Consider the following 24,882-nt stretch of genomic DNA (forward strand, 5'->3'; position numbering starts at 1 on the left):
TGTGAGTTGCTTCCACAAGATAAACCAAATAGTCCCACAATCTTCTCAAACTTCTCCCTTTCCAAGGGTTTGGTCAGAAGGTCAGCTAACATGTCTTCTGTACGTAGATAGTCCACGGCAATGTTCTGTCGTTCTACGTGGTCGCGAATGAAATGGTGCCGTATATCAATATGCTTTGTCCTAGCACTAGTAACATCATTTTTAGCTAGATTTATGGCTCCCTTATTGTCACAGAAGATGGTTGTAGGTTCCTCAATTAAATTGGGTTCTATTTCACTTATTAATGTCCGTAGCCATAATGCTTCCTGTGTGGTGTAGGATAGTGCCATATACTCGGCCTCTACGGTGCTCAATGCAACAGTTTTTTGCTTTTGACAGGACCATGATGTGAGGCCCCCCATTAATTTAAAACAGCAGCCAGTGGTAGAGTATCTGTCTCCCAATTCACTCCCCCAGTCCGCATCGCTATATCCCTCTAGTTTTGCGTTACCATCTCTATGGTATTTTAGCTCATAGTTTGAGGTTCCTCTTAGGTATCGGAATATCCTCTTTACAGCTTTCCAGTGCTTTTCCTTTGGGTCTCTGCAATATCTGCTCACTGCATTGGTGGCAAAAGCAATGTCGGGTCGTGATGTTTGAGACAAATATAACAGACTCCCTACTGCTTCTAAATAAGGAACATTCTTGTCACATTCCACATCAGTCTCATTTACACTTAACTTCACTCCTACTTCCATTGGAGTACTTATGGGTTTGCAATCACTCATGCCAAATTTCTTTAATATTTTTTCCGGGTATGTGATTGACTTATGCTCAATTCTTGTCTTTCTTCATCCTTAGTAATTTGCATACCTAAATAACGTTTAACTTCTCCCAAATCATGCACCTTAAACTTGGTTTGCAGCTGTTTCTTGAAAATTCTCATTTGGCCTTCACTTTCAGTCAGGATAAAGAAATCGTCCACCCATATCGCCATTATTATTATTTCTTCTTTTCTCCCTTTACTCCCTTTATAGTAAATGCTGGGATCTGCCTTGGATTGCTTCATATTCATATTTATTAGAGTTTCATGTAGACATCGATTCGAGCAACGGCCACTTTGTTTAAGTCCATAAATACTTTTTCTCAAACGCCAAATCTTTTTACTTTCTGACCTGGTTTTTATGGCTTCCCTTGGTGGAATGACATATATCTCCTCCTCCAATTTCCCATTTAAATATGCCGTTTTAACATCCATATGATGAATTTTTAAATTTCGTTTTACTGCCAAGGCTAAAAGATATCTCAATGATGTATACTTGACTACAGGTGAAAAAGTTTCTTCGTAATCTACCCGTTGTTTTTGTGAATATCCTTTTACCACGAGTCTTGCTTTGTATTTCGGTGATGAGCTTTCAGGGTGCTTCAGATTGAATACCCATCTTGCCTGCAGTGGTTTCTTATCTCCTGGCATATCTATCCGTTCAAAGGTTTCGTTTTGATATAAAGATTCTAATTCTCTCTTCATCGCTTCTTTCCTTTCTTGAGAGTTTGGGCCACTCATTGCTTCTTCTGCTGTTCTTGGCTCATCATTAAAAGACTGTGCTGTATACATCTCAAAATCCGGATATTCCTTCGGTTTTGGTACACGAGAAGAACGCCTTACATTGGTTTCTTCATGTTTTCCATCTTCTAACTCATTGTCATCATAAATTGCTTCCATTTGTCCTTGGCTGTCGTCTTCCTCTTCTTCACTTCCTATTTCCTCACACAAGGTTTCACCTTCTGAACTAGGTGCAGTTGACTTAGTGGTTTTGCTCTCTTCTGAGTCCTTTCTATTTTCAAAGAATATTACATCTCTACTTGTGACAATCTTTTTAGTCAATGGATCCATTAATCGGTAGCCCTTTGAATTTTCACAATAGCCTACAAAAATATACTTTTTAGCTTTCGGATCCCACTTTCCTCTTAGCTGTTTTGGAATATGTGCCATTGCATCACACCCAAAAACCCTTATATTGCTTAGATCAGGTTTCTTTCCTACCCATATTTCATAAGGGGTTCTACTCTTTAATGCTTTTGTAGGTGATCTATTGTTCAAATATACAGCTGTTGACACTGCCTCTGCCCAAAAATCTTTGGATAATTCAGCGTCAGTCATCATGCTCCTTGCTTTCTCAACAATGGTCCTATTAGCCCTCTCAGCAACCCCATTTTGAGATGGGCTGTACCTTATGGTAGTTTGATGCCTGATTCCCTTTTCTGTCAGAAGTTTCTTCAATTTCTGGTTAATATATTCTCTCCCATTATCAGACCTGATGATCTTGATCTTCTTTCCTGTCCATCTTTCAACCATATTGCAATATTCCTCAAAGATATCACTCACTTGGTCTTTAGAACTAAGAAAATAAACATGAGTATATCGTGAGTAATCATCAATAAACGTAAGAAAATAATTATTCCCACCTATGGATTCACGCTCCATCGGACCACATACATCTGTGTGGATTAACTGTAAGACTTCTGTGGATTTACTCTTACTAGTCTTGAAGGGTAACCTTGCTTGTTTTCCCTTTACACATGTCTCACAAGGATCCTTGGACACACTAAAATTCTGTATTCCCTTTACCATATCCTTTATTATAGACATACTCTTTCTATTTAGATGTCCAAGCCTCCGGTGCCATAAAAAACCTTCTGCTGAATATACTGAATCACTAACATTTTTATGTTTACGTCAATGATATCCAACTTAAAAATACCCCTTTCGTTACTTGCTGTAGCTATAACTTCACCACTTTCACTGATTACTCTTGCACCCTGCATGTCAAAGGTGACTGTATTTCCTTTCTTGACAATTTCCCCTACAGACAGCAGGTTAGTTGCCACATTTTTCACATAATGAACATTGTGTGCTGTAACCATATCTGATTCACCATTTACACTTACATGTAGATCTAGTTTCCCAGCCAGGTGACACTGGAGTTTGTTGCCATCAACAGTAGATATTCCCATATGAGTCTTATCTTTGATGTCATAAAGAAGTGATTTATCTTTAACAATATGCACAGATGCACCTGAGTCTAAAATCCATTCCATATCACGGTTGCTCATCCCACCAAAAGAATAAAAACGTGAGAGTGCTTTACCTTTGTTATTGGTCCTTCTCTCTGGGCTATCAGTAACATACCTCCTTCGCTGAGTGTCTGATCCTGGGCTTACTTTTTCTTTGCACTGAGACGCAATATGTCCCATCTTCTGACATTTATAGCACCTCACCGGTTTCTTCTTTTTGTTTTTTGAGTAGAGAGCAGACGCACCTTCCTTCTCCAATGTACAACAGCTTGGAGCACTCTTTACGTCCTGCAGGATTTTCACCTTAACACTGTCGCCTGTGATTGGTATACCCGAGCTTTCAAGTCCCATAATCATAGGTGCATACCTTTCGGGCAGTCCTGCCAAAAGCAATGTTCCTATCCATTCTTCAGCGATCTCGAATCCGATGTTTCTCAGTCGGTTTGACGTGGTTAATATTTTGTTAACGTATTCGTCTACACTCTTACATTTGTCCAGACGTTGGTAATTAACTCGCGTAATAATCCTACTTTTCTCGTAAGACCACCATCCTCGAATGCACTTCGTAAATTGTCCCAGACTTCTTTCGCTGTAGCAGCTTTTTCACCGTGAACATAATTCACCGAATCAATCAGTAATATCAATTTTGATTTTGCTTTCCTATCCTTACTTGAATAATTCTGATCTGTGGATTTCATTGTCCCATCTACCACGTCCCATAGGTCGTCTAAACGTAAATACGCTTCTACTGCGAACTTCCAGGTTGCATAGTTTTCGCGACCTATAAGTCTTTCAATCTGTGGAATTTGTGCCGCACTCATTCTTAACGGTAACTTGCTTTTTATTGCCGTAAAGAACACCGAAAAATAATGCGGAAAAAAATTGCGATCGTCTTGTAAGGATCACTCGCACTTCACGTAAATTGGAACTTTTCCAATACTTTCTCCTTACTATTTTGTTGATATACTTATTCCAAATGCACGCTGGGCCCATAACCTATTGGGGTTTGCACAGCTGAATAAGTATTAAGGAGAAAAGAGACATCTTACTAATAACTATATTTGCACATTCAAGAACAAAACAAGATTACAGCGATCACAACACAAGAATCAGCGCACACAAAGAGTGTTAGGCAATGCCAAAGAGGTCAAGAGGTCTATTTTACACAGTGCACTTTGCTCCGTCACACACGAAATATATTGTTCACACAATTCCAACAACTGTCAAGAGTGCATGTGTAACTTGCCGAAACGTATAGAATTTGTCAAAATATACAGCAGTTAGGTTGCATTTTACGTTTCCCCATTGCTCCATTTGGTACACAAAAGTGCCTTCTATGAGAAATATGCAATTTTAAACCAACAATATAATTCTGTAAGTATGATGTTCGTTTCAGAGGTCAACACTAATTTTTCTTTCTGTCTGTGTATATAACATGTGATTTCTTATGTTTGTTGCGTTCTTTCAGATGATGATGGTTGAAAGAACTGAAACCGGCCGAATAAACATAATTTATACAGCTGTTTGGCAAATCAAAATGCTTTTCTATAAAAAACGTTAATAATTTTGCACAGAGCAGGTAAAGAAAAACAATGGGGGTCTTGGGAAACACATAGATATACGAACATCATATATTAAACATGCAGACAAACTTGCTGAATAGATTTGAAGACTATTTTAGTCATATTTTGAGTTCTATGTGAATTAATTGACAACAGAGACTGTTTTTGCCGTCATGAAATCTGGCAGTAGTTGCAGAGCACCTTTGTGTCTCTCTGTAGCGATGGTTTTTGTATTTTTACTAATGATGTAAACAGTTAATTCTAATATTTTACTTTAGGAAAAAGGAACGCATGAGATCATTCTAAAAGAAACTTACCACAACGACGTTTGCACGAAATGTGACACAGACGTTACCAATGATATGTAAGCAATTTAACAACAGTTGTAATGTGCTAGCATAACGATGTTCACTAAAATATCTTATCTGTTTACTGTCATTTTGGTATTCTGTTCACAGACATTTTAAAATGGACACAGGCCGAAACTCGCCAATAATGTGATTTGCATACATGGTGCAATAAAGTCATCTTGATTAATAAAACTGACAGCTTATGGTGGTTTTTTAATATGATTTTATTATTTAGATGTTTCAGAACTATGTTTAATAGTCTGTCTGTTACTTTATTGCTCTACTACGCTCTTTCAGTACGTGAAATCAAATTGAGTACAAATGTTACCAAAAAGAAACTACAAGTCAAACGCATTTTGAAACAGCAGCTAAAAGAAACTAAGTTAATTTGTAAATGTCACATTTCCAGGTGGTAGAAGACCTTCTGTTTCAAGGTACAAGATGGTGCACACGACTAACGATTTATTGCTTAACCGTCCACAAGTTATATAAGTAATTTTGAAAATATAATAGAATTTTACTCGCCATAAAATGTTATAACTAAAGAACTTACAGAATCTTCCAAATAGCTTTAATAAATTATACAGCTCATAAGTATGTAGAACTCTGTATATTTACCAATGTTGCACAAAACACAACTTCATGTCTCACAATAACAGAAACAGTGGAAGAATCGTAAACTGCTCGGTTTCTAGTGAGCAAATATTCATGTGATTCTGAAATTGGTCATTAGATTGAAACACAGACGAGGAAATATCGTGCGTTCCTAGGTACTCTATCGTCAAGGTACGACTCTCTCCTGTATTGAATTGTATTAATGTATTTCACTCCTGGTGATACGTTGTTCTGTGCAAGTGTATTATATTCAACAGTTTCATTCATATGTTTGGATACTGTCGATTTAATTACTTGGTACTATATATTTTAGTTTCGGCGACGCAGAATGACTTTTTATGGTTCAAATGGCTCTTAGCACTATGGGACGTAACTGCTGAGGTCATCAGTCCCCTAGAACTTAGAACTACTTAAACTTAGCAAACCTAAGGACATCACACACATCCATGCCCGAGGCAGGATTCGAACCTGCGACCGTAGCGGTCGCGAGGTTCCAGACTGTAGCGCCTAGAGCCGCTCGCCCACTCCGGCCGGCTGACTTTTTATGATTTCATTTTTGTTACTGAGGGCCCGGCAGGTCTGACACCATATTAATACCTAAACCAGTTTCATGTCAGCATGTTAAATTTATGTCATTAGAATTTTGTAAGGAATTTCACCGCACTGATAGTAAGATAGCGAAATGTATATCATATATTCCCTTCGGTGATGGCTAATGATGAATAGAGACGAAAAGCAATAGGAAATAATTTTTTTGTGTTAGTAAGAACTACACTACTGGCCATTAAAATTGCTACACCAAGAAGAAATGCAGATGATAAACGGCTATTCATTGGACAAACATATTATACTAGAACTGGCATGTCATTACATTTTCACGCCATTTGGGTGCATAGATCCTGAGAAATCAGTACCCAGAAAAACCCCCTCTGGCCGTAATAACGGCCTTGATACGCCTGGGCATTGAGTCAAACAGAGCTTGGATGGCGTGTACAGGTACAGCTGCCCATGCAGCTTCAACACGATACTACAGTTCATCAAGAGTAGCGACTGGCGTACTGTGACGAACCAGTTGCTCGGACACCATTGACCAGACGTTTTCAATTGGTGAGAGATCTGGAGAATGTGCCGGCCAGGGCAGCAGTCGAACATTTTCTGTATCCAGAAAGGCCCGTACAGGACCTGCAACATGTGGTCGTGCATTATCCTACTGAAACGTATGGTTTCGCAGAGATCGAATAAAGGGTAGAGCCAAGGGTCGTAACACATCTGAAACGCAACGCCCACTGTTCAAAGTGCCGTGAATGCGAACAAGAGGTGACCGAGACTTGTAACCAATGGCACCTCATACTATCACGCCGGGCGTTACGCCAGTATGGCGATGACAAATACACGCTTCGAATGTGCGTTCACCGCGATGTTGCCAAAGACGGATGCGACCATCATGATGCTGTAAACAGAACCTGGATTCATTCCAAAAAATGACGTTTTGCCATTCGTACACCCAGGTTCGTCGATGAGTACACCATCGCAGGCGCTCTAGTGTGTGATGCAGCGTCAAGGGTAACCGCAGCCATTGTCTCCGAGCTGATAGTTCATGCTGCTGCAAACGTCGTCGAACTGTTCGTGCAGATGGTTATTGTCTTGCAAACGTCCCCATCTGTTGACTCAGGGATCGAGACGTGGCTGCACGATCCGTTAAGCCATGCGTATAAGATGCCTGTCATCTCGACTGCTAGTGATACGAAGCCGTTGGGATCCAGCACGACGTTCCGTATTACCCTCCTGAACCCACCGATTCCATATTCTGCTAACAGTTATTGGATCTCGACCAACGCGAGCAGCAATGTCGCGATACGGTAAACCGCAATCGCGATAGGCTACAATCCGACCTTTATCAAAGTCGGAAACGTGATGGTAGGCATTTCTCCTCCTTACACGAGGCACCACAACAACGTTTCACCAGACAACGCCGGTCAACTGCTGTTTGTGTATGAGAAAGCGGTTGGAAACTTTCCTCATGTCAGCACGTTGTAGGAGTCGCCACCGGCGCCAACCTTGTGTGAATGCTCTGAAAAGCTAATCATTAGCGTATCACAGCATCTTCTTCCTGTCGATTAAATTTCGCGTCTGTAGCACGTCATGTTCGTGGTGTAGCAATTTTAATGACCAGTCTTGTATTGTCTTCATATATCTACGAGCTCTGGACATCACCTGCAGAAAATACAGTAAACCTTTCATTTTGTTTACAATGAGCACCATCTAGTCATCTTACTTCAAACGAGTGGAGTAACATCCAACGACACCTTTTAGAATAGTGAGACGTAGTGCGAGGGGCGTTCAATAAGTAACACCACACATTTTCTTGTTTCCGACTGCAGGTTGGCTTCATTTGGGATTCCAATAAACCGTATTATTCCTCCGTTCTTTTGCTACAAAACCCACTTTTTCAGTATAATCTCCGTTCAATGCGGCAGCCTTCCGCTAGCTTACTGGAAGTTTTGCGAGGTCCTCTCGGGTGCGCAGACTTGCGTTGTGATGAGTGTGTTTGATTGTGATCCGTCGATCACCTGGAATGAGAGTTTCCGCACTTTGCATTTCATGATTTACAGCTGTGCGCGGCCGGCAGGCACGAGGAGGAGATCGGACAGGTTTGCGCGACCTTGTTGCGACGATGACAGACGCCACGTCCAACGACCCACCGTGCTTTTGTTCAATGCTAGGTCCCGTAGACGCTCTACAAGCGCCTATGAATACTCAGTATGTAAGTAGGCTGTTTAGGTTTTTATGGTGGTAACGCCTCGTAGTGCTCTGTATGAAAATCGCTGACTGCGCTGTGTGTAGTCTGTGGCTGATTGGACTCACTGTTGGAGTATACGCTTGTGTAGTGTTGGGCAGTTGGAAGTGAACAGCGCGTAGCGTTGGGCAGTTGGAGTTGAGCCGCCAGCAGTGGTGGATGTGGGGAGAGAGATGCCAGAGTTTTGAGAGGTTTCTATAAGCAGACGATCTCGACGTGTGTCCGCCAGAAAAAGGAAATTTGTAAAGGTGGATGTCATGAATTGATAGATATATGATGACTTTTGAATACTATTAAGGTAAATACATTGATTGTTTTGTATCAAAATCTTTCATTTGCTAACTATGCCTATCAGTAGTTAGTGCCTTCAGTAGTTAGAATCTTTTATTTAGCTGGCAGTATTGGCGCTCGCTGTATTGCAGTAGTTCGAGTAACGAAGATTTTTGTGAGGTAAGCGATTCATGAAAGGTATAAGTTATTCTTAGGGCCATTCTTTTGTAGGGATTATTGAAAGTCAGACTGCGTTGTGCTAATACATATTGTGTGTCAGTTTAGTGATGATCAGAATAAGTAAAGAGAGAACTGTCTGAGTACGTTCAGTTTTACTCAGCTGTCTCTGCATCAAATAACGTAAGAGTTTTTCCAGCACTGCCATTAATAATTAATTTTCACAGGGGACGTTTCAAGTGACAGCTCCCTGTTTGGAACGCACTTCCATTACAGACGCCATTTTGAAGGCTACGTATAGGGCGTCACCTATCGGAACTGTAGGGACTGAAGCGGGAATATTCCACGGTGTGCTACAACAAATTCCGCATTTTTTCAACGGAAAATAGCCCAGAAAAAATTTGTTGCATTATTTAGCAAACGCCGTTGGTATATCGTCTTCTCCCAGTCGGTAGGTTGCATCATTTCTCTGGTATTGCTTCGCTCGCTATTTAGAGAGAAATATCTATGAATAAGAAGGGGAGGACATGAGAAAGGTGTTCTATCTAAGAACGGTTTCTTGAAGAAAATAAATAGACTTGAATCGTGAATTAAATACATATAGCATCCGTACAAACTGTCCTCAATAAAAGCGTCATTCTTAACTAATAGTATGAAGTCTATCAACTATCAGAAACTTTGTGGGATAAGGCAACGTCGTCATTTAATTTTCGCACAGACGAGTCCAACAATTAAACTGTACCGTCAGTGCAATCAGATGTCGATTTTGCGACAGTACAATCAGTAAATTATACAGTGTTTGGCTCACCTGCAGGTCGGGAATCATGACAGTGTGAGGGATGGCGTGCTCCTCCAGGAAGTCCTTGACATCCTCAAGGATGTCCGGAGAGACTGCGAAGTCCGCCGACCTGGAACAGACAAGGAAGCTCTGGAGAATTGCTGCTGACGACAACCGGAAGAAGTAAGGAGAACGGATGTACCAGTACTGTCTTACTATGTCCATTTCAATGCGCAACCTAACTGGGACCAAAAACGAGGCGCATCAGTAAAGTAATATTTCCTGGGCTCGTGACAAGAAGCGAAACGCAATTCAGTTTCACGTTCAGAAAAGAAACACGTTGAACGATTAGAGATAGGACGTTCACATCCACAGGGTATGTACATTAGTATTTTCTGCAAAAATGGTAAGCATTTGTAACATACCGGCCAGCAGTTTCAAGGTCAACAACGAGATCGCAGGCCAACACCGTGAAATGAGCCTGCGGCTTTCGTTTGCGCTATAAATCGAAGGTAATGGATGAATGTGGATTGAGCAGACGCGCAGGACACTCGCAGACGTATGCGCGAACAGTACCGTCAAATCAGTGCGTTTGAAAGAGGGCGTTTTATTGGCATGACAGAATGTGAGGCGCCGGCCGCGGTGGCCGAGCGGTTCTAGGCGCTTCAGTCCGGAACCGCGCGACTGCTACGGCCGCAGGTTCGAATCCTGCCTCGGGCATGGATGTGTGCGATGTCCTTAGGTTAGTTAGGTTTAAGTAGTTCTAAGTTCTTGGGGACTGATGACCTCAGATGTTAACTCCCATAGTGCTCAGAGCCATTTGAACCATTTTTGAACAGAATCTGATGCATCCATCCGGGAAACTGCTACTCGTGTGGGACTAACTGTTTCGGCAGTGCAACCGGTGTGTGCAGACTGGTTCACGGAAGGCCGCATAATACAACGAGGCGGATCAGGTCGCACCACACAATCACCCCTCAAGAAGATCCACATCTCATCCGAATGGCACTGCAGGACATATCTGCGTCCTCCTCGGCTCTGGCGCAACAGTGGAACATTGGTACACATCGTACACTATCAGGGGTAACTTTGTCTGTCGCTGTTTATTTCGGCGTGCGTTACGTGCTCGTCGTCCACTTCTCCTACGTTTGAAGAATGTGCAGAAACATGCTAGACGGAAATGGTGTAATGAACGACGTCGCTGAGGACAGGAACGGCATCAGACAGTGTTTTCGGACGAATCGAGGTTCTGTTTGTTTGAAAGTGAAGGCCGCGTTTCGGTTCGTCGCAGACAGGGGTAGAGGCATCACAGTGATTGCATTGGTACATGACATACAGTGACAACTTAAAGCCTTAAGGTGTGGGATGCTATTGGGCACAACCACAAATCACAGTTGGTGCGTATCCAGGGCACTGCGACTAGAGTGACCTGCGTGAATGACATCCTGCGACCCACAACCATGGCCATTCTCCAGAATGCCCCAGACTCCATTTTTCAGCAAGACAATGCACTATCATTCCATTTTTCAGCAAGACAATGCACTATCATGTGTTGGTGCACGAACAAGTATGCGTTTTCTTGGCGTCACATGATGTCAGCCTTTTGTGCTACCCTGCCAGATTACCAGACTTGTCGCCAATCGAAAATGTGTGGGATATGGTGAAACGACGGGTGAAGCGCTGTGATTCAAAGGTACCCACCACAGATGAACTTTGGAACCAGGTGAATGCAGCATGGTTGGCTATACCACAGGACGGCATTCACGCCTATTACGTGTCAATGCCGTAACGCATGGAAAAAGTTATCAGGGCCCATGGCGGGCCCTGTGCGTGCAAGGCAACAGAACACATGCCGAACCGAGGTTCAGATTCAATGTAACATAAAAGGATATAATTGTACATAATATTTAACACGTGTACTGTAGATGATGGACAGACAACTGCAGTGATAAAAGTACTGCAGTTCGGAATGAACCAGAATACCCGAAAGTTGTACTGTTGGGTAACCAACCAATCTAATGAAACGCCAAGTAGTTCTGGAGTAAAGAACTACCTAAAATGCTATGTGAGCAATAACCCAAGGGCTTGCAAATGTGGAGCAAGGAGTTGATAAGTGGTCACGAACTGCCAAACCTAGAGGATGGGGCAGTGCGTCAACTTAAAAAGGTGTTCTTTTAGTGTTCTTACTCTAAATTGTATTTCTGTGCCTAAATGTTTACATAAAAAGACTTCAAAACCAATAATGGGCAGAATGTGTATTTGTAATGATTCTTTTTAAATATTTTTTGTATATGTAGAAAATTGTGTTTAGTTATTTATAACATGGACTGCTAGTGCTGAGGCAAGCAGTGAAGTAAGTTAGGGTTTTTGACCAATGTGTTATGGACTGACTACTCTTACTGAAGTCAGTGGAAAGTTATTATAAAATATATATGGAATCTTATTCAAATGAATGTAGATGTTTTCGAGACTAGGTTTTCTGGAATAACGTAAAGTTCTGGACTGTCTTGTTTTAAAACACAGCAGCGAAAATTAAAGATAGGTTCTGAATTTGTTAGTGTGTTTATGCAGAACAAACATTTTCGAAATGCTATAAAAGAAGAGCAGCTTTAAAATTGATAATATTGAAAAAAAATATTTGTGTTTTTGCTAATGTATGTTTTTGTATATGCATATATTTTTCAAGAATACTATGCCTGTTTTACTAATGCGCAGATTATTTTGTATACTGCTTGTCTGTCTGTGATATAGTATATATGTAGAAGAGATAAAAACTTTTAATTTATGCCCTGCGTAATGATGAAAATTAGTTTCCTTAAACCAGTGTGAAAATGAAAACTACTGTAAATGTGTTATTTTGAAAATGTTTTGAAAGAAATGTATGAAATTTCTTAGTGAATATACTGTATGTCTGTAATATGTGTATTTTTGTGTCCCAACTGAAGTTGGATGTTATAATTTTTTTTGTAGCCAACACCACTTAGGTTTAAATGCGAACATTTTAGGTTAGGCTTTACCGTGACTGTTACTGACATTAAATGAAACAATAAGTTCACTGTTACCAGTCACCGTTTTATTTATTTCCACGACGCGTTTCGAAGGTTTAAACCTCCATCATCGGGTGGATTTACATTAGTAAGTATTACATTTGTGTGTGTGTTGTGTTACGATTTTTGGAGGAACTTGTGGCACTGCCTAGTAGAGAAACGAGACACTATTTCAGAATATGGTTTAGGATAACTTTTGACGAAAAATTAAACTGATATCTAATGGTAAATATTAAATAAGTAAACTACAGTACCTTCAGTGATCTTATAGCCGAACGTTCTGCAAGAGCTCTGCTGTGCACGGAGTCGTGTATGGCCGAGCGTTATCGTGCACCGGCACTATCAAGCAAGGGATTGCACGAACTTCCCCTCGCCGATTTGATCCGCTTTGACAGGATGTGTCGGACAAGACCAGAACACAACTGGGGCAGAAAGACGTAACTATCAACCGTTTCCGAGAAAATCGACTTATAAAATCTTATGCCTGCTTACATACTCGTATTTTGAATGGTCCCGAATATGCAAGCAGTCCGCAGCCATGCGTGTAAGTGTTTAGTTTCAGAAGAGCGAGGTCCATCGACCGAATCTCTCTCTCTTGGTATTTTTTTCATCGCCACATAATCTAACAAAAGATTTATTACGACTGTGCAGATTATTACCATTGAATGGTTCTTTTTTTATGATCTTTGGCCTGAAACAGGAAAAAAAGGAGAGTGGAAATAAAAAAAGAGAGACAAAACTTACAGTCAAATCAGTCATTTTATTTATATTATTACATCTACGTTTGTGACAAGTATAATATGTGACCTGTGGAGCACTCGACGAATCAGGATGACACTGGTCGTAGAAACATGGGAAACAATAACGGTTGGAGCCTAGAGCACTTGGGATTGACGAGACTAATTTTTGCACGTGTATTGTTTTTTCACCGTGTCGCTTGTAATGGTTCTCAAATGGGTCAAATGGGTCTAAGCACTACGGGACTTAACATCTGAGGTCATCAGCCCCCTGGACTTAGAACTACTTAAACCTAACTAACCTAAGGATCTCACACACATCCACGCCCGAGGCAGGATTCGAACCTGCGACCGTAGCAGCAGCGCAGTTCCGGATTGAAGCGCCTAGAACCGCCCGGCCACAGGGGCCGGCGTAACGGTTCTTACTCATCATTCAATTTCACAGCGTACCGCGGATATCTGTTGTTAGAATTACGTGGGAATGGGAAAAAAATGCCGGCAGTGTGATACGTTTCACAGATCCTGTGCTTGTGAAACAGCTTAGTCGCTCGGGTTTGGAAACCTTGATTACTAGTGACTAGCGACCGTACGAAGTAGGTATAAGCACACGCCTAAAATTCTCAAATTCGATTTTCTCGAAAATGACTGAGATTAGCGTCTTTCTGTTTATAAATGTTGAAGTCCTAGCAATGCTATAAGCGTCCTATCAGTATGAATCAAATCGGTGAGGGGAAGTAAGCATCCCGCGCCGATCGTTTTGTATGGCCTGTCGCAATTTATGTTTTGTTTCGCACTAAAGCTGACCATTCACTATCCCACCCTTGCTGAAGAATCCGATAACGAGAATTCTGCGCTTGTCCCAGAACAGTAAACACACGACATTCCGCTCCTGAATGTCGTCTTGCACGGAGAGTCACTCTGACGCCACTACATTGACTGCTGTCTCACCGCCTGTGATGATCCAGAGCAGAATCTGATCGCAGGCGTCACGATAAGGCAGCAGGACAGTCAAAGATGACCCCATGCGCTTTCGTGCTCTGGAGTCAGCTGATTTAGCACCAACCTGGCGCACAATTTCCGGAACAGCTGGTGCTCCGTGACCGTTTCATGCTCAACGCGTGCCACATCTGCGGTAACTGACTGTTGAGTTCCGTGATGTGTAGCGACAATTCTCCATTATGCGTTCTGGCGCAAGCTGCACCAGGTCGCCTGCAATGATGGATGGTCTGCCGCTGCGCTCCTCATTACGAACATGTCTCGGGCACGAAGGTTGCAATACCTGCTTGCTCATGCGCGTAGATTGGCATAGCTGACGATGAATTTCAGTCGACTGTATGTTTTGTGCATTCAAAAACTTTATCACCGACCGCACTTAGCTCACAGCGGTAGCCGGAATATCATCCTCCATTTCCATGCCCATTTATATCTGTATCTGTATCTACACCTATTCTGTTGGTGTTTCACGATATGCGGAACATGCAGTTGAGATTGTGTGACATACACATTGTTCAGTCACATTAATGTGACCACCTGTAAAAAGCCTGAATAACAATGTTCATAATGAGGAGCGCAGCGGCAGACCATTCATCATTGCAGGCGACCTGGTGCAGCTTGCGCCAGAACGCATAATGGAGAATTGTCGCTTCACATCACGGAACCCAACAGTCAGTTCCCGCAGATGTGGCACGCGTTGAGCATGAAACGGTCACGGAGCACCAGCTGTTCCGGAAACTGTGCGCCAGGTTGGTGCTGAAGCATTGCAGCGTGGACCACTGCGAGACGTGCAAGAAGAGAGGCAGCGGGATTCTGGAAGGTTCCGGCAACGATGTGGAGTTATGCTAACTCCAGTGCGATGACCAGCTCCGCTACGTTTCCCAGTTGAGGATCCATGGAGCAAACAGCTCGATCGAGGCACTACCACTGATTCTGGATGGGTTTAAATCCGGGGAAGTAGGTGATCAGTGGAATACAATGAACCCTTCTCAGTGTTCTTCGAACCACGCACGTACACTACGAGCTGCGTGACATGTTGCATCGTCCTGCTGGTAGATGCCATAAATCAAAGGAAAAACAAACTGCATGTAGGAGTGGACGTATTCCCCAAGGATAGATGCATACTTGTGTTCATCCACTGTGCATTCCAGACTGAAGAGATCTCCCAGAGAAGGCCTCCGTTCTGGATCCTTCCGACAATTGATGTGGTGTGACTACGAAGGCTTTCCCGGCGTAATAATTTATAAAATTCTTCTCGGGTATGCAGCCGGATCATGACGTCTTCAAGACACAATATTTCTGCGGTCCAACTGGCCGCCATCATCAGGTGAGAGCGCTGGTGCACAATCTCGCCGGAACTGACTTCCCAGCGCAAGCGGCAGCCCATATATAGGCCGCAGAAGGCCCACAACGCGTGCGCGAAAAGGTGCCGTAGCTGCCCTCTAGTGCAGTAAACATGCCGCGCCGCCGGTGGTGGAAAGAGGCGAAATCGAGATATCGCTGTCAAAAATAAAAGAAAATTAAGACGGCGTCCTTAAAACCAACCTGTTTTTGGAGGTACGTTGACGACACGTTTATGGTGTGGCCTCATGGGAGAGAGGCTCTTGACCGCCTCCTAGATCATTTTAATTCCCTGCATCCTAGCATCAAGTTTACCATGGAGGTGGAAAGTGATGGAAAGCTTCCGTTTCTGGATGTTCTGGTGTACAGAAAGGATGATGGGACACTGGGACACAGTGTTTATCGAAAGCCTACGCACACGGACCGTTACCTGCATGCTTCTAGCTGTCATCCATCGTTCCAGCGTACAGGGGTCCTGCGAACGTTGGCGAGAAGAGCTTATGCCATTTCAGATGGAGAAAGCTTGACACAAGAATTGGACCACCTTAAGGTTGTGTTCAAGCAGAATGGCTATACAGATAAACAGATCCGTCGTGCTTTCCAGTTTGGACCATCGCCTGAACCACCAGAAGATACCTGCAAATCGGTGGCTTTTCTGCCTTTTGCTGGGAGTATTTCCTCGAAGATAGGAAGAATTCTAAAAAGATATCACATCAAAAGTATTTTTCGTCCGCCGGCCAAGCTTAGAGCGTTTCTTGGCTCTGTTAAGGATGACTTGGGTTTGAGGAAGCCCGGTGTATACAAGATCCCTTGCCACTGTGGGAAGGCTTACATTGGTCAGACGATCCGGACCATTCAGGACCGATGTGTTGAGCATCATCGGCACACACGGCTGCTTCAACCCGAGAAATCCGCAGTGGCGGAGCACTGTCTCACCCAGGGACACAGAATGCAATATGATGCGACACAAATGGTTGCCCCTGCATCTCGATATTGGGACTGTATTTTAAAAGAATCAATAGAGATTCGTTTATCTGACAATCTTATTAATAGAGACAAGGGCTATCTTTTAAGTAAGACTTGGGACCCGGTGTTATCCGACATTAAAAAACAACGGTCTGCGTCTCATTCGTCGGAATAGAATTTTTTAATTTTCTTTTATTTTTGACAGCGATATCTCGATTTCGCCTCTTTCCACCACCGGCGGCGCGGCATGTTTACTGCACTAGAGGGCAGCTACGGCACCTTTTCGCGCACGCGTTGTGGGCCTTCTGCGGCCTATATATGGGCTGCCGCTTGCGCTGGGAAGTCAGTTCCGGCGAGATTGTGCACCAGCGCTCTCACCTGATGATGGCGGCCAGTTGGACCGCAGAAATATTGTGTCTTGAAGACGTCATGATCCGGCTGCATACCCGAGAAGAATTTTATAATTGATGTGGTGTTTCCTTTCAGATGCTTCAGGCCGCACATGCTAACGGCGATCCATCAGATGGAACATAAAACGTGATTCATCTGAGAAGGCTACGTGTCACCACTCAGTCAACGTCCATTTGCGATACTGACGTGTAAGTTTCAGCCTTCGTCAGTGGATAACAACAATCATCACAGGTGCATGAACCACGTGTCTGATGCAGAGGCCCATACGCAGCAAACATTTGCCTTGTGGTTGTTGAGGAGAGACAGTTGGTAAGCCCTTGGTTCACATGGTCTTGACAGTTGTACATCTGTTGGCCGATACACATCTCCACAGCTGTCGTTCACCCCTGTCATCTATGGCCCGTGGTGAACCACAGCGCCATTGTGCTATGCACAGTATACCTTAACCACAGCAGGACGTGATATGTTTACAGATACGAGGTGCGAAAATAAAGTAATGAGACTGATGTGAAAAAAAAAATTGCTTACCGTTTTAGTCAAGTTTAGTGTTGTCTCCTTCAAAGTAGTTCCCTTCTGATTGCACACACATTTTCCAATGCTTCTGCCATTGATGGTAACATTTCTGGAACTCATCCTCCAAGACCCTCGTCACAGCTTTTTGGACATCTTGGGTTGTTTGAAAGTGGTGTCCCTTGACAGCCGTTTTAACTCTTGGAAATAGAAAAAAATATCTGGTGAATAAGGTGGCTGTGGTAGTGCTAATATTTGTTTTGAGGTTAAAAATTGCTGTATTGACAGAGCAGTATGGGATGGCGCATTATTGTGATGCAGAATCCAATTATCAGCAATGTTGGCATGGATGTGAAGAACTCTTTTACAAAGTCTTTCTAAAATGTCTTTATAGTAACATTGGTTAACTGTTTGTCCAGGAGGCACTCACTCTTCATGAACAATTCCCTTGCAATCAAAGAGGTTGATGGTTGTTCACTGCGGCCTTCATCTTCAACATTCGTTCTCCCTTCACTAAACATTTTATGCCAACAAAAACCTTGAGCTCTTGAGATGACCTCCCCTCGAAAAGCCTTCTGAAGCTTACCGTAAGTTGTCATGTTTTCACCCAATTTAACGCAAAAAGAAATGGCATACCATTGCGCAATATTATGCGGTTCTATTTCCGTGGCAAGAGACACAAACACGTGTTAACTTATTACGGCACAACTCACGACGGAGCAGTTGCATCGATGTGCCGCTTGGTCTAGAAGCAGCTTATAGACCAAGGTCAAAGATATTGTGCCTATGCAAGCCTGCAGGGTTGCCACATCTTGCAAAGAAAATCAGCCTCATTACTTTATTTTTGCACCTCATATAAACGTTACGGAAATGCTCCCACCCTTCGTCTGAAACAAAATAATCACTCTCTTTCAGACGTTAGATAATTCCTTTCGTTTGTCATTATGACAACAACTGCAATGTTTTGCACGTCTCCCTGACGTGCTTTATATTCCCTCCACTGCTAGTGCTGCCACATGCTGTCCGTCAGTGGATATACACTGAAGTTTAACGTAGGAGGTGGTAACATTAATGAGACTGGGCTATGTATGCATCTGAAGCGTCTGAAGTTGATATCAATTTATTCGATAATGTATGTATAAATGTAAAATTTCGATTAAAATTTTTCTATGTTATTTATATTGTAGCTTCAGGACAATATTTCTGTTTGTTTCTCGTCTCAAGAATGGAATTTCTACGTATTTCAAGGCATATTTCTTAATTATGCGAATGCATGGTGTCTGTTCTTTCGAAGGGTTCGAATCCCGGTCCGGTACACATTTTCGCTCGTCGCCGCTGATTCCACTTAATGTCTCGTTGCATCTGACAGCAGTGATCCCCCTTCCATCTGCATATATGGTAATCTGCAACTATCGCAGACGTTTCCTGAGCCTGGCAAAAATGGTTCAAATGGCTCTGAGCACTATGGGACTTAACATCTGAGGTCATCAGTCCCCTAGACGTAGAACTACTTAAACCTAACTAACCTAAGGATATCACACGCATCCATGTCCGAGGCAGGATTCGAACCTGCGACCGTAGCAGCCGCGCGGCTCCGGACTGAAGCGCCTAGAACCACTCGGCCACCGCCTGAGCCTGGCAGAACAGGGTCCTACGATCAGTTAAATTTTATGAGCTGATCGCTAAGCAGCCCCCACGTCTGGAGAATCAGAATTTTACCCAGTGACAGGACATGGATAGGAGCGTACACGATCTATTTCCGAGAATATAATCAAGTCCCCATCAATAGTTTCTCAAATTTACAATTCCTGCCGATATATGACGGAAAAATACATCTCAACATCAAGAAATAATTAATGTACGGTAGTGAAACTTCGGGAATACGTTTATCTAGGTAACATACTTAAGTGATTACCGTTGCGAGATCACAGGTTAATGGCATTGTTCCGTACAGGTGTCAAATGTCAGTTTTTGGGATGGAGTTCCATGGCTCTTGTATTTGGTCGGCCAATAGAGGAACGGTTAATGCTCGTTGTGGATGATGCTGGAGTTGTCGTCGGAAGATGTACCATATATGCTCGATTGGGGACAAATCTGGTGATCAAGTAGGTCAAGACAACATGCCGATACCCCATAGAACACCTCGGGTTACAACGACGATATGTGGGCGAGCGCTAACCTGTTCGAACTGCTCTTAATGAATGACAGCACAATAGGACGTACAGTTTTGCAGTCAGGGCACGTGGGATAACCGCGAAAGTTCTCCTGCTGCCATACGAATGCGCATCCCAGACCGTAACTCCAGGTGTTGGTCCAGTGAGTCTAGCACGCAGACTTGTTGGTTGCAGGCCCTCAACTGGTCTCCTTCTAACCAACATACGGCCGTCACTGGCAACGAAACAGAACCAGCTTTCATCAGAAAGCACAACAGACCTCCACCCTGCCCTCGCTTGACAGCACTAAAGTCACAAATATAGATGGTTTGGGGTCAGTGGAATGCATGCTACACTACTGGCCATTAAAATTGCTACACCACGAAGATGACGTGCTGGATCCCAACGGCCTCGTATCACTAGCAGTCGAGATGACAGGCATCTTATCCGCATGGCTGTAACGGATCGTGCAGCCACGTCTCGATCCGTGAGTCAGCAGATGGGGACGTTTGCAAGACAACTATCTGCACGAACAGTTCGACGACGTTTGCAGCAGCATGAACTATCAGATCGGAGACCGTGGCTGCGGTTACCCTTGACGCTGCATCACAGACAGGAACGCCTGCGATGGTATACTCAACGACGAACCTGGGTAAACGAATGGCAAAACGTTACTTTTTCGGATGAACCCGGGTTCTGTTTACAGCATCATGATGATCGCATCCGTGTTTGGCGACATCGCGGTGAACGCACATTGGAAGCGTGTATTCGTCATCGCCATAATGGCGTATAACCCGGCGTGATGGTATGGGGTGCCAATGGTTACACGTCTCGGTCACCTCTTGTTCGCACTGACGGTACTTCGAACAGTGGACGTTACATTTCAGATGTGTTACGACCGAAACCCTGCGAAACGCTGCATTTCAGCAGGATAGTGCACGACCGCATGTTGTAGGTCCTGTACAGGCCTTTCTGGATACAGAAAATGTTCGACTGCTGCCCTGGCCAGCACATTCTCCAGATCTGTCACCAATTGAAAACGTGTGGTCAATGGTGGCCGAGTAACTGGCTCGTCACATTACGCCTATCACTACTCTTGATGAACTGTGGTATCGTGTTGAAGCTGCATGGGCAGCTGTACCTATACACGCCATCCAAGCTCTGTTTGACTCAATGCCCAGGCGTATCAAGGCCGTTATTACGGCCAGAGGTGGTTGTTCTGGGTACTGATTTCTCAGGATCTATGCACTCAAATTGCGTGAAAATGTAATCACATGTCAGTTCTAGTATAATATATTTTTCCAATGAATACCCGGTTATCATCTGCATTACTTCTTGGTGTAGCAATTTTAATGGCCAGTGGTGTATTTCCTAAGAGGTGCTTCTGATTTTCGTCCTGGCAGCTTGCGGTTATGAACTAACAGTGGTTTGTGTAGCTTATCGTACATTTCTGTAGTTGGTTTTAATAATTAATCACAGTTTAGAGACTGTACTTCTTCCTTGTGACACGTTTTCCGGTACTGCCGTTTCAGACTTGGTAACGCTTCGAAAGTGTGTATATCAAATGCAATTGTTAAACATTCTCTGAATAGATATTAACTACTAAAATCAATTTACAGCTGTCTTCGAAAAAGTTTTATCTACAAAAATATGTATAAAGGGAACCATATTCACTGCTAACTGATGTCGTTATATTGCCATATAACTTGCTTCTGTCATTTAGGCAGATCGGACATTTTGTGGCGTTTCAACTTGCACTTGAGAATGGCTGTAAAGCTGCAATCATGATTGTGTGAAATAAATGAGTGTTAATTTACAGATTAATGGTGGAAATTTCATTCAAAATGGTAGCGCATGTGCGGGAAAGCAGGTGACGTGTGGGCTGCGGGGGAGACTTACGAGTCCACGGGCACAGGAGACGGCGAGCTCGGAGATGACGTCACAGGAGTAGCTGATGAGTTTAAAGCGAGTGTACGGAGGTCATTTCTTAGTGTCCAGCACCGGTAGCTTGGACTGGAGGGAGCGTGGAGAGAACTTGTCACCTTTGTACCTGCCGGATTACTATCTTTTACTGGAGCCACCTCCACGGTGGGTCTCACATTCGATCCTTGGCTAGGCCTGCCCGCTCTGTTGGTGTACAGCGGTCGTGAGAGCCCTCATCGTTGTAGATCATTTCACGGTGTGGTCATACACTTTCGACTTCCGTCAGGTTTGATGTTCCGTTTCAAAAACCGTCCTTCCCGGTGTGGTACGTGGCGACCGCTAGTTATTCAGGCTGCTACTGTAGCAGCCGCGTCTGCAACACTTCGGCGCAGCTACGCTGACGTCACCGCGCGTCGCTACTGACGCGTGCTGTGCTCTCCCCAGAGCCTGCAGCTGATGACCTCGGAGCCCAGTGCGCCGGCAGGCACCGACGTCATCAGTGGGGCAATAGCCTCCAGCTTGCTGCGATCCTGTCTCTGTACTGAAATCAATAAAGCACTATTATAAACGAGGATGTCCCATTAATAGCTCTCCGAGCGGTACCGGTCATCACCACCTGTACAGCCCACGTCCGCAAGAGGAAGCCGGTTCTTTCACTGACCTACGAAGAGCCGATACCCCCACCACTGACGAGGTCAACTCTCGGCCCCAATAGATTTTAGAAGTAAGATAAACACAAATTCCGGCTGTTTCCAGCCATGCGCTGCTGTGCCGCAAGCTGGTTTAATCAAAAAGAAACAAAAGAGAATGCACGTGTTTCTAATACGCACGGGAATTGGACGTATGTAGCAATCTTCTTCTCTCCTCTGTCTCTATTTATCTTCTCCTCAGCTTCTCTTTGTCGATCTCCTCTTCCTCCCTCCTCTCTCATCGCCTCCTTCGCCTTCCCCTCTCTGTCCATCCCCTTCTCCCTCTCTATCTGGCCATCTTCTCATTCCCATCTATTTCCATCTCCTCCTCCCCTCTCTCTCCTCCTCCCTCTGTCCATCACCTCCCCTCTCTGTCCTTCTCCTCCCCTTCATCTCCTCCTCCCCTCTCTCTCCTCCTCCCTCTGTCCATCACCTCCCCTCTCTGTCCGTCTTCTCCTCCCCCCTCCATTTCCTCCCCCCTCTCTCTCCTCCTTCCACTGTCCATCACGTCCCCTCTCTGTCCGTCTTCTCCTCCCCCCTCCATCTCCTCCTGCCCCTCTCCCTCCCCCTCTCTCTGATCATCACCTCCTCCCCTCTCTATCTTCTCCTCTCCTATCTTTTCCAGCTCCCTCTCTTTACTCATCTTGTAAGGTGTCAGGCAAGTCCAACACCTTCCATGAAAACCCTGACATGACAGCAAATCCGGCAATATGTCACATAGCTCCGAATAAATCCTGACGTTAAATTAACCAAAGTAATACAATCAACGACTGAGCAAATGGAATACCACAGACTAGCACAAGAACGCCTAAATGCATGTCATACCTTCCCACCTTGAAACAAACGCAGTTCCAAGGGGAGAAAGGAGAACAGAAGCCGAGAGCAGAGACGTGTAGGCTAGAAGGCCCTACGATAAGAGCGGGACAATGGGACACCCACATCGCCGGCCGACAGCCAAGAGGTCCATCCTCCAGCCCATGTTAAAAGAGAGAGCCCTCCAGAAGAACAGTATAGATCTTACGATAACACTAAAACGGCATCAGCTGCAAGTTTTAGAGTGAGACTATACCCGTCTCTGTTACGTAGCAAACATAAAAAACATTGCCCCACCACGAAAAGTATAACGTTTCTCATTGGATGGACAGAATTTTTGTAGGCGGAGCTTAAGGTTAACATTGAGACGCTGATTGGTCAGTTGAAAACACAGCCAGATACCTTTTTCTTAAACCAACTTCGGTAAAGAGTAGTAAGGATAAGTTCGAGAGATATGCTACCGCAACGGCGAGGTGTGTGGAGCTGCACCGCCAGCCGCCCCTGACACTGCCTAACCACAGACAAGGTAATGAACGCACAAGGTAATGAGCGCATAGGGCTTCACTCAGAACTGCAGAAGTCTCATCTGTTACATCCCCTTTTTACGTAATACTAGTGTCGATCGTAAATTAAACTTCATGGTATTCACATTTGCTACTTGAAGTTAAAATCTGAAACGCGATGATTTTTCTGTTATATAACTATTGAGAAGCCACATCAGCCACTGTAATTTACAACAAGTTAAGTAAGTAATTAAAGATAATTGAGGGTCATTGTAGACCATTTTTAATAGTTTTCTATTTTATGAAACTTAATTTAAACCTAGATTATAGATGTGATATGGCATAGGTCATCCTTCGATCCATTCTACATGTCATGTGCGGTCTGGCGTCTCCTTACCAGCAAAAGGTCCCAGGTTCAAACTAGTCAATTCCCTAATAAACACGCTCAGAGCGTCGTTGCGCGAAAGTGGTAGGGATACACGACTTAGAACAAACAGACACCACGTAGAATGTTAGAATCTCTATTTTTCCACTTTCTGTCTCCATTTCCTGCCACCCTTCTATCCATCTTCTCTTCCCCCTCTCTCTGACTTTGAAGCTTTTATTCTTGTTGAATATTCATTTTCTGTAGCAGTATTCTAATCGTAAGTCAATAAGCCATCAATACGACTCTGCTGTTTCCTGACAACGTTTCGGTTTTATAGATACTCTGTGTCTGTCCGAATCTTCGTTAGAGTATTATGTAAAAATTTAATGTAAATCAATCAACAATTTTCCGAGATTTTTGGTAATAACTTTTGCGAATTATGCACAAAAGCGCCAGAGAAACTGGTGTAGGCACGCGTATTCAAATAGAGAGATACTTAACAGGCAGAATACGCCGCTGCGGTTGGCAATGCCTATTAAGTGTCTGGCGCAGTTGTTTGATCGGATACTGCTGCTACAATGGAATGTTATCGAGATTTAAGTGAGTTTGAACGTGGTATTACAGTCGACGCACGAGCGATGGGACACAGCATCTTCGAGGTAGTTATGAAGCTGGGATTTTCCCGTACTTCCGTTTCACGAGTGTACTGTGAATATCAGTAATACAGTAAAACATCAAATCTGCGACACAGCTGTGGCCGGAAAAGGATCCCGCAAAAACGGGACCAACGACGACTGAAGAGAATCGTTTAACGTGATGGAAGTGC

At 43.7% G+C, this 24,882-nt stretch overlaps 1 protein-coding gene across 1 annotated transcript in view; it reads right to left on the reverse strand.

Moving 5' to 3' along the window:
• The window catches only part of LOC126234920 (carboxypeptidase B-like), a 250,260-nt gene that overhangs the window by 82,746 nt on the left and 142,632 nt on the right, over nt 1-24,882 (reverse strand). Inside the window, exon 3 of the mRNA XM_049943660.1 lies at nt 9,634-9,733. Coding sequence (XP_049799617.1) covers nt 9,634-9,733 — 100 coding nt within the window. The remainder of the gene's footprint in view (nt 1-9,633; nt 9,734-24,882) is intronic.

The sequence above is a fragment of the Schistocerca nitens genome, chromosome 2 (assembly GCF_023898315.1).
Source record: "Schistocerca nitens isolate TAMUIC-IGC-003100 chromosome 2, iqSchNite1.1, whole genome shotgun sequence".
Classification (NCBI taxonomy): domain Eukaryota; kingdom Metazoa; phylum Arthropoda; class Insecta; order Orthoptera; family Acrididae; genus Schistocerca; species Schistocerca nitens.